This window comes from Lactuca sativa, chromosome 8 (assembly GCF_002870075.4).
Source record: "Lactuca sativa cultivar Salinas chromosome 8, Lsat_Salinas_v11, whole genome shotgun sequence".
In the NCBI taxonomy this organism is placed as follows: Eukaryota; Viridiplantae; Streptophyta; class Magnoliopsida; order Asterales; family Asteraceae; genus Lactuca; species Lactuca sativa.
In genome coordinates this window covers 53,020,318-53,031,955 of record NC_056630.2, presented here as the reverse complement: position 1 = coordinate 53,031,955, position 11,638 = coordinate 53,020,318, and the positions used below count along the sequence as shown (strand labels likewise).

General features: G+C 40.3%; 1 protein-coding gene across 1 annotated transcript; it reads right to left on the bottom strand.

Annotated features, from left to right (window-relative positions):
• Positions 1-10,341: 10,341 nt before the first annotated feature.
• LOC111910438 (uncharacterized) lies at positions 10,342-11,334 on the bottom strand. The gene has a single exon (XM_023906269.1). It carries the CDS (start codon positions 11,332-11,334, stop codon positions 10,342-10,344), a length of 993 nt encoding a protein of 330 aa, XP_023762037.1.
• Positions 11,335-11,638: the final 304 nt, after the last annotated feature.

The window sequence follows — 11,638 nt, the reverse complement described above, 5'->3', positions numbered from 1 at the left end:
TGATCTCGGTGGGTGATCTCGGCACCTCCCACCTCATGACTGCCTCAATCTTGGCTGGATCGACCAATATCCCACTCTGGTTGACGAGATGTCCCAAAAACTGAACCTCTCGTAACCAGAACTCACACTTGGAGAATTTGGCATACAACCTTTCCGGTCTCAAAACTCCAAGGATCTCCCTCAAATGCTCCTCATGTTATTCTTTGGACCTCGAATATACCAAAATATCATCAATGAATACGATCACCGACCGATCCAGCATCGGCCTGCACACCCTGTTCATGAGATCCATGAACGCAGCTGGTGCATTGGTGAGCCCAAAAGGCATCACCACAAACTCATAATGCCCATAACGAGTTCTGAATGCCGTCTTCTGGAGGTCTTCATCTCGAACCCTCATTTGATGATAACCCGACCTCAAGTCTATCTTGGAGAACCAAGATGCCCCCCTGTAACTGATCGAACAGATCATCGATCCTCGGCAACGGATACCGGTTCTTGACCGTCAACTTGTTCAACTTCCGGTAATCAATACACATCCGGTGTGAACCATCCTTCTTCTTGACAAAAAGGATCGGCGCTCCCCAAGGTGAGCTACTCAGTCGAATAAACCCCTTCCCCAACAGCTTCTGAAGCTGCAAGGATAACTCCTGCATCTCTCGCGGCGCGAGGCGATAAGGCGCCTTGGCGATAGGTGCTGCTCCCGGAACCAAATCGATACGGAACTCCACTTGCCTCTCCGGAGGCACGCCCGGTAGTTCCTCGGGAAAAACATCCGAAAACTCGCACGCTATCGGAACCTCATCAATCGAACTTGGCCTCCCCGCGGCCACTCGCGTGTCCATCACATAGGCTACGAATCCACTGCAACCTTGCTGCAAGCTCTGTCTCGCCCTACCAGCCGAACAAAACGCTGACCCACACCGGGTCCCCTCGCCATACACCGTAAGCACTCCCCCACTAGGGTCTCGTATCGTCACCAACTGACGCTCGCAGTCTATAACATCTCCAAACCGGCTCAACCAATCCATGCCCACTCTAACACACACGTCCCCCATCGCAATCGGGACCAGATCTATCGGGAATTCCACACCGAAGATCTCAAGGATACACCCTCGAATCACCTCCGAAGCATACACTGCTCGCTCATCAGCTATGGAAACTCGCAGAGGTCGACTCAATGCCTCACGACGGATACTAATGTGCTGACTAAATGCCAAGGAAACAAATGACCGACTCGCACCCGAGTCAAATAATACCAAAGCAGGTACAAAATTCACAAGAAAAGTACCTACGCATATCATCATAGAAGTACAACATCATAAAAAAATAGAATACAAAATACATACCAACCACAACATCGGGCGCTGCGCGGACCTCCTCCGCAGTCAACTGAAAAGCTCTCCCACGAGCCTTCGGAGCCTCGGCCTTCACCCGTCGAACCTCGGTAACCCTAGGAGCAGGCGCAGATCCCTGCACTGATCCCTGGTGTAGCTGAGGGCACTCGGCCTTCCGATGGCTGGTCTGGTTGGAAGCAAACCATAAATCCTTTGGGGCAATCCTTGGCGATATGCCCCTCTTTGCCACATTTGTAGCAAGCACCCGATCGACAGGACCCCTCATGACCCTTGCCGCACTTCCCGCAAGTGCGGCCCTTCTGGCCTCCAGTCCTCAAATCGGTGGACTTGGTCCGCTTGGCTGCCAGCTGAGACTGAGCCGGCCGCCGATCCATCCTCTGAGACTCGGCCTCCTCCCTGGCCTGAGTCTCCAACTCAATCTCCCTCTTCCGGGCATTTGCCTGGAGCTCAGCAAATGTCCTGTACGTCGAGTTCGACACGAACTCCCGAATGTCCCTCCTCAGAATACCCAAATACCGGCTCATTCGTGCCTGCTCAATAGACACCTGCTCAGGGCAGAACATCGCCCTCTCATGAAACTTCCGGGTGACCACAGTAACCGAATCATTACCCTGCTTGAGGGTCAAGAACTCCTGAACCAGCCGTTCCCTTTCCACCGGGGGAACATACTCGTCTCTGAACATGGTGGTGAACCTCTCCCAGGTCACCGCTGAAATCTCTGTAAGAGTGAAGTTCGTTGTTACGGACTTCCACGTATAGAAGCATCCCTCAATGTCAGCAATCCATCTCATTGCAGCGATCGGATCCTGCGTCCCATCAAACTCGGGTGGCTTCGTGTTGCTAAACTCCCAGAACAACAACGACTCACCTCCTTGAGGCCTGGCAGCAGCCACAACTGTTGTAGCTGCAGCAACTGCGGCCTCAGTCACCGCGGCGTACCGCTCATCAAAAGTCTCCAACAGTGTGGTCTTGATAGACCCAAACATCTCCGAAATCTCAGCCCTAATCGCCGCAACCACCTCATGGGGGTCATCTGACGAAGCTCCTTGTCACTCACACCGCTCGCCTCAGGTCTGTGGCGTGTCCCAACCATGATGCCTCTGAAATACAACAAAAATTATTAGAGACTCGATCGAGCATACTCATACTCGATGACGCAACCCTACTCGTCCTCCGTTGTCCAAAAGATTCTTACTTGGAATGCTCGCAGATCTGGTGTCTTTAGTAGTACGGGCCTAATACTACTTACTACACCGCATCAATATTCAATCCAAGTCCTTCTCCTTGGATCCTAGATTATGAGTACTCTACTCTCATGAGCTCCTAACTGCTACTACTCGCTCTCAAAGCATCTCAGCAGCAGAAATCTCCTAGGCTAAGGCATCACAAATCAGGCCACTCTAGTCCTAATATGTATACCTAGCCTACTCTAGCATGCATAACGCAACATAACATATCTCATAACACATAATGTAAGGGTATTTTTGGGGATTCACCGTTCGGGCGCTGGCTGATCGTACACATGGCTCTGCTCTGTTTGTCTCAAAACTCTTTTTACTCTTTACAAAAATTTTACTTCATTATAAATTTTTTTCTCAAATCCTCAGTTTGAGTTCAGATACACCCGAAGGTGCATCCGAATCTCTCAAACTAAGGCTCTAATACCAACTTGTAACAATGTAAATTTCAAAACAAAAATTTCATTTTTGTCACAACCATTTTCACATAAAATGTTTTATAAAATATCCAATAATAGTTATCAAAACATATCCTATCCCAAGATCACAAAAATCAAATCCTCTCTCTAGTGTGTACGAGTCACGTCGGTGCCTTTCCACGGTCCTCGTTAGTACCTGAAACACATAACACAACAACTGTAAGCATAAATGCTTAGTGAGTTCCCCAAAATACCCTTACACACATACGCCTTTCCAGGCCATACTCTACACGACCTTCCGGTCCATGTGTCTCAGGGACTTCCGTCCCAATTCCAATAGACCTTCCGGTCCTACTCATATCGACCTTCCGGTCCATGACTCCCTGACCTTCCGGTCCACGTCATAATGTCTTCCGGCCCATAGCATACATATCACATACATAACGCATATAGAACATGCAACACATAGCATACAAAACATGCAGCTCATAGCATACAAGACCTTCCAGTCACACATAGGTACCTTCCCAGGTACAGTATAGTGAGAAGACTCACCTCTGATATCTCGGTAAGTCTCTGTCTCGGTAGAAATGTGATCTAGCCTCCGCCTAATCACATAAAGCAAATACTCCCATAAATATAATTATACTCCAACCTTTCTTAACATCCTCAGAAGGGTAAAAGACCATTTTACCCTTCTCCTGGCTCAAAGGCCTCAATGTTGACCAAACCCTAAAGTCAACAAAGGTCAACTGTCAAACTTTGAACCGACTCGTTGAGTGCACTTGGGCGACTCGGCGAGTCTACACGTGTCCATTGACTCTCCCAGTCCCTCTCTTGGCACGTCGAGTCCTTCTCTTTACTCGACGAGTCATACCTGGCATGAATCGCGGGGCCACCCCGACTCAACTCGCCGAGTCTCAAGAACAACTCGGCGAGTACCACCTTGAACCCCAGTTCTCTATTCCCTTTCTGACTCACTGAGTTATCCCCCAACTCGGCAAGTCTACTCATAGAGCTATTCACGTGAAACCCTAACCTTACTCGCCGAGTCTCAAGAACAACTCGGTGAGTTCATGCCATGCACCATCTCTATTGACCTCATGGGATCAGATCTGTGCCCCTAATCCACAGATCTGGCCTTCGCAAGCACGAAAATCACGTAAAGCTCGAAACTTGATGCTTATATATTAACATAATGGCATCAAATGGTGATTTAGTCCCAAAAATGGCAACCTAAGTCCAATAATCCCAAAATGACTCATAAAGCTCCATGGGTTAAAGTCTCTGGACCTCATTGAGTCCAGATCCAAAACACAAACTCGAGAGGGGACTAAATACTCTACATATTCTTCTTCTAAAGGATTTATAAACCCTAACTCTATAAATCAACACCCAAAAGTGGAGAAGGTCCGAAGGAATACCTTAATATGAAGCCTTTGATCTCTGAAGACACTAGATTTGCACTTCTTTCAGCCTTCTTTTGCCTTGGTCACCTTCTCCTTCAAATTTCACCAACAAATGATCAACAATGGCCTCTCTTCTCCTAACAAGCGATCTAGGACTCTCTCTGGGGTGTGGTAGCTGCAATGGACGGCCATAAGGGCCTTTAAATAGGTCTCAAACCCTGGAAATTAGGGTTTCAATAAACACCATGGACTCGCCGAGTCCACTCATGAACTCGCCGAGTCCAACTGTGAACTCACATCCGAATCCGCGACCATACTCGGTGAGTCTAGACGCCAATTCGCCAAGTTCCCCCACAAAACCCAAAAATAAAGGAACAAAATCTCATACTTGGAAATCTGGGTGTTACAGAGATACTATAACTTATGTTTTGACAAGAGATTTTGATAACTATGGTTTTATTTAATAATTACAAATGAAATTTTTGGTCATAAATTTTGGGATGTTACAAGTTGGTATCAGAGTCTTGGATTGAGGGATTCAGGCACACTCTTGGATGTATCTGAACTCAAACTAAGGACTTGGTATGAATGTTTTCAAAAGAAAATCATTTTTATAAAAAAGGAATTTTAGAAGAGAATAGAGTGTGGTGTAGGCAATCAGCCGAGCTCAAGTAAGTTCTACCAAATTACCCATACGCGTTTATGTTATGATATGAATTGTGAATATGTAAACTTCATGCTAGATTAGGGCTAAGGATCTATGAAGGATGCCTTGTATGCCTACTGTATGAGCTTATTGAACTACGTGCTAGTACTGATTAGTCAGTTATGTGATGGTCTGATTAGAATACGCTTGGTTTTAATTACTCAATGCTTGAATGTTGTTTGCTTTGTGCTTTTAGGAGTTCTAGCTATCTTTAACTAACTAGTAAACGAATACGCTAAGTTACATATTACGAGGACTAAATAATTTCAAAAGGTTAAGTTTAGCCCTATTGCGCAGCTCTTGTTTGTGTCCAATCGTTGTAGGGAGAGACCTCTCGTTCAAAGAATTATCTGGTCTTAGTAATATGTAATGGTATTTGCGAGCTAGTTAGGGAGAGGTAGTAGGGACTTCTTATGAAGCTAAAGGCAGAGATTGGGTCGAAGATTACCCTAGGGCAAGCCTAGGATGAGATTAGCACAAAAAGTAGTAGTAGTGACAGAGAGTCAAGACAATTCTTAAGGAAAGTACGGATAGATGTGGAAGGTAGTCTGGACCCATACTACTGAAAGTAGAGGATGCGTACTCGAGTCAAAGAGGGTCGAGATGAACCTAGGGAACTTGTAGTGTGTGTGATCCCTTGAGTTATGATGAGTATTCTGATGATTGTTATGGTGTATTTTCAGTATGGTGACACTACGCACTAGACCAGTTGGCAGTTCTGGCACCGGTGAGGGATCAGGCTCGGGCTCTGGAGTCGGGCAACTCGATGATCAGATGAGGGAGTTCATTTCATCTGAGATCACACGCAGTATCATTAACCAGACTCTTGTGATCTTCGGTACGGTCAAGGAGGGCATTTTGGAGATTTTGGATGAGTGGTTGGATACATTCCGCATTGAGATGAAGGCCATGATGGGGGTGCACACATTAACATTCATAGAGTTCCGAGCTTGTGGGGCTCCAGACTACCATGGGGCTAGGGACCCCATTGTTAGCAGCAGGTGGTTGGTGGATGTCGCTAATGCCTTTCGCACCGGCCGCTATCCCAAGGGGGACAAGGTCCAACTTGTTTCCTGCCTCCTTAAGGATAGGGCGTGAGATTGGTGGGAGGAGATTGAACATGCTATTGGTGATGTTGCCCTTGATACTATAACCTGGAGCGACTTCACGACAAGGTTCAGGGCCGAGTTCGCACCTGTAATTGAGGTGCAGCAGCTTACGCGGGAGTTCCAGGATCTCCAGCAGACGACTGAGACGGTAACTGAGATCATCGCCATGTTCAGGGAGAGGGCCCTTCTTATTCCGCAATATGTGGTGGACGAGGAGATGAAAAATGCCCGATATCATGAGATGTTGAGGAGTGACATTCGGCAGTTTGTGAGCCGATCCAGCTGCAAAGCGTTGGAGGATATGATAGCAAGGGCTCAGGAGTGTTGGATTAGGCGTCTTAGCCCATAACTATAATTGGTATGTACTTGACCTAAGAATAGCATAGTCCTTTTGGGTTGTCTTTTTTACACTGATTGTTGTTTTGAAACGAATTGCTTTAATAAAATATTTGAAGTTGTAATTAGAACAAATGCTTTTAAATTAAATGAAAAAATTTCTTTGAAATTTAGGACGTTACATCATTAAATCCCTTAAGTTTGACAGAATATTCGGTTTTAACAGGTAATTGAAAAAAGAATAAAAAAAAATGAAAAAAATGAAAACGTCAGATTTTAATTTAACCTGAAATAGATAAAAAGATAAATTCACTTATTTATGTCAACCTTAAAAGTTTTTATCACATTTTTCCTTATTTTTCATAATGGCTATTATTATTTTAAACATATAGCAATATTCATGCCACTTTTCTTCATCCCCACCAACTTGCAATTCCTACAACCTGCAACCACGTCTCCTTCACGCGACCACCAGCCCTTTTCCTTCCCCTATAACCAAAGAGTTAGTGTGTAAACTGAAAATTTTATTAAACGTAGTTGTAACTTTATAATAATATCAGCTCTAAATTATGATGCGAACTTTTAGAATGAATTGTACTCTAAAGTTTAAACGTCAATGTCTTGTTATTTTTCTTTTTTCCTTCCTTTTTTTTTTTGACTAAATAATCTTCAAGTTGGATTTTTGGTTTTAATTAATACATGTTATTTGGTTTCCTATTAATTTAAATGAAAACGTAAACAAAAGCACCAAAAGCAACATGTATATAACAAATCAATAAACATCTCCATCTAGAGACAAAATCTACGATGAACTTAATATTCCTTATGGTTTCGATGGTCATTTCCATGTAATTAAAACTTGTTTCTTTAAGTCGTTTGAAATTGTCTTCAGAAAATATTTGAATTGGTTCATGTTTCTTGCTAGAAAAAGTTTTGACTTGTTTGAGTTAAGATGGTCTTTCAAGTTATTTAAATCAATAATAATTAGCAAACAACTTACAATATGATATAAGAAACAAGTTTCAAAACAATCTTCACACCCTATAAATACACTAACACAACAACGAATTTCATTGTATAAGTTCTCCAAAAACATGACCACGCAAACTCTTTATATCTCCATCTGCATGTTAATGAATACAGTCCAATCCCACATAGTTTTTGTTCTCTGGAACTTGAAATGGGCATGGAGTTTCCTTCTACACCTTTGCTTTTTTCAAAATCAACCACATGAGATCTCACAAAGACACCAATCGAGCCAAATGAGGTTTGACCGAGGGTCAATGGAACAAGTGGAATGTGTTATTTGCTTAAATATAGTAGGAGAAGACGACGAAATCAGAGAGCTGAGATGTGGTCATGTATTCCACAACGTTTGTTTGGAGAGGTGGCTAGGCTTTAGAAACAGAACGTGTCCACTATGTCGAGAGAGTATAGGATTGTGTAGGATTGTTTCAGAGCATGGGCATGAACTCTTGCTTTTCGATTTTTGTTCCACTGGTGATTCAGCAGATGAAGGGTCGTGGTGGATTCGATAAAAACTATAATGGGTCAGTAACTTATTATGAAGATTCTACTATTGATTTAGTTAAAATAATAAGATCAGAAACCATGAATGCAAGCTTATTATTTATTTAAAAGATATACTTACACAACATATTTTCTGCATAGACAACGATTTAGGTTTTATATTGTGTACTATATAACATTTTAAAAATTAAACTGACGTGTTTGGAAAAAAACTGTTGTGCATATACGACTCTCTCTACAACAAATCATATTTATGTTATATCACGATCAAATTCACAAAAAGCTTTAGGCAATGATCATGGATTAACTAAATAAAAAGGGGTTTTGTAAGTACCCCTCCTCATATTCCAATCTCATCATTTTTTATTTGATTTTTTGTCTTTTTATTTATTTATTTATTTTTTATTTTGTGTTTTTTGTTGTTTTTAATTCTTTTTTAATTATTATTATTATTATTATTATTATTATTATAAATTTCATATAAAATTTTAACATTCGGACGACATTATAAATTCGAACGGCTATATAAAATCGGTTTTAAATATTTTTTTATATTTTAATATTAAAATTATTATTGTTATTATTATTATAAATTTCGAACAACATTTTATAAATCGGACAATATAAATTCGAACGACTATATAAAATCGGAACAAAAGCAAAGTTTGTCCCTATTAAGTACAGATACTAATTGGTATGATATTACAATTGTGTGGTGCGTTATGCAGATTGAAAACAGTTAGTCAAGCACTATACAACGTTTTTTATGCAGACGAATGTTCTGATCCGTAATTAATAGGGATAAATTTTGCTTTTGTTCCGATTTTATATAACCGTTTGAATTTACAATGTCTAATTTATAAAATATTGTTCGAAATTTATAACAATAATTACAATAATAATATTAATACTAAAATATAAAAATTATTATAAACCAGTTCTATATAGCCGTTCGAATTTATAATGTCGTCCGAATGATAAAGTTTTGTGTGAAATTTATAATAATAATAATAATAATAATAACATAATAATAATTTATGTTAAAAAAATAATGTCAAATCAAATATTAAAAATTTGATTTGATTGACTTAATAAATGTAAAATATTAATAAATATGGTATTTAAAGCATAACCCTAAAAAAATAGATTCCAAAAATCTAGATCTATCACATCATGAACTAATAATAGTTTTATTAATAAAACAATACTTAACTTTTTTTTTAATACTTAGGGGTGTTCCAAATTACTCGAATCCATAAATATAATTGGAAAATATAATCTAAAATTATCTGAAAGTCTGATATATATAAATTAAAGTGTAACAAACTGAGCAGGAAGACATGTCGTTGTGGTGTATCTGTGACAGACAATATCTAGGCGGCCACAATTAGGAAATAGCGGCGACAGCGAAAGAGGGATAAATTGCGGTTTATTTCTCAACTATTAGCGGCAACATTGTCGCCGCTATTGATTAACGAGACAGACGAGCCTAGCCATTGGATCATAGACAAATCGAACAGATAGTGTTTGAAAGAACAGTTTGACGCGGATCGTGGTTTTCCATGCATTGTCGGCGACACTTTACCGGCGACAATGACTTTTAGCGGCGACTAAATTATTATGTCGCCGCTAAAAGTTATTGTTGACGGTAAAAGTGTCGCAAACAATTACGAGATTTCTTGTAGTGTCTGCCGTATCTTAGATAAACTTGCACCTACCTTTCCAAGTTAAATCTCTATTAAACTCGATGTTAATCTAGTGATTAAGACATTGTTTTCAACAAATGGTCGGTCTTAATTGAAACTCTTTTGCTTTTTTTATACGAGTTTTTACACCGGGACATTTGTTCTGTTAACAAAGATGCATCAATCAAATCTTGAAGTTCATTAAAAGCCCCGCCCCAATCCCTTACTTTAACTTGCTTCCTTCAAATTCACTCCATCTTCCATGCAACTTTTCAAAAGCATGATTCTTGCCATCTTATGTTTGATGTGTCTATTAATGTCTTCAATACATTAGAATTAGTCATCCGAAATCTTGTGAACTATATTTGTTAGTACATAAAGTTCAGATTAAAAAACGATATTTTAAGACATTGAAAGCGACGTCATATTCACTGGTAGGTAGGCACATCAAATGAAAAAACCAACATCTTAAGCTAAGAATAAAAATGATCCTTCTTTCATATTACATGTAATATTTGGCATTCTTAGAATCAAGATTCATTATCAAGATTCTAAGATGTGATAAGATCTTTCTTCCCAGAATGATGCTTAAAAATCCCTTTCCATGCCTTCGTGTGGTTGTTCTTCACCTTCTCGATCTCTCTCTCATTCAATGTAACTCGACATGATGATGACCCCATGCCATCTCCACAAGTTAATTCTGGTGGATCATACTTCTTGAAAACAGATTCATCTTTAGTTGACTTATCTGATAAGTCAATCTTCAAATCAATGAACTCTGAATCATCATCATCATCATCATCATCATCATCCATTCTAATGAAATCAGAATCTTTTACAGAAAACCCACTTTCGAAATCAATCGATCCACCTCTAAAACCACTCATTCGTGACTCGGATTGATTAAAGTCCGAAACTTTTGCAGTTGAACAAGCCACGCTTCCAACCTCATGGCCAAAATTTCCATCCATGAAGCTACTGAGAGACCTGGATCTTGACACATCCATTACACAAACCTCCCTCGCATGATCAAATCCACCTCTATTATTTCTCTCACTACACCTCTCTTTCTCTCTCTTCTTCTTAAAAATCTTCCCAATTCTCCAAAAGCTATTGCTTTTCTTGACCTCAACAACACAACTACTGCTCCTCTTGAGAAAAACAACATCATCTGTCTCTGTTTCAATCATGCTGATCTGGTTCATGTGTGACAATAGTGTTTTCTTCTCATCACCATTACAACCCTTTTCATTCTCTATGAAAAACGACAATCTCCCAACACTTCCCACACCCATACTGCAAGATGAGTTCCTGTATGAAGACACATCGGAGCAAGAACAAGAGGAGAGCCTCTGTTCCCCACAATCTGAACAAACAAGATTCATCAGCTTCTCCTTGAGGCAGTAGGGACAGACTCCAACAGATGATGAATTAAACGGGTGTTTCTTACATGGAAGATCTAATGACGATGAGAAATAGTTGGAACTTGAGAAGAAATTGGTGTTTTCGTGCTCTGATTTCACAGACTTTCCTCTCTCCTTCATGGGTATAATTCTAAAGTCCTGATTGTGGAATTTGGGTTAGTTAAACAGATGGGTAAGAAAAATCTTCAATTTGTATTGAAATTTGGTAGGAATCGGGAATTGATATCTCCTAAGAGCTGCAATGACTATTTGTAGGTAGATTTGGAGGATGAAGCTTTAAAAAAAGATACAATGAGCGATGCAAGAGAGAAATGGCTCATGCCGCCATAATTACAACGGTTTTTTATTGATTTTTTATATGAAAAGTGTTTTACTTTAATAGATATTAAAATCGAAAAATATTCAGCTCAATTTTTGTTAATTA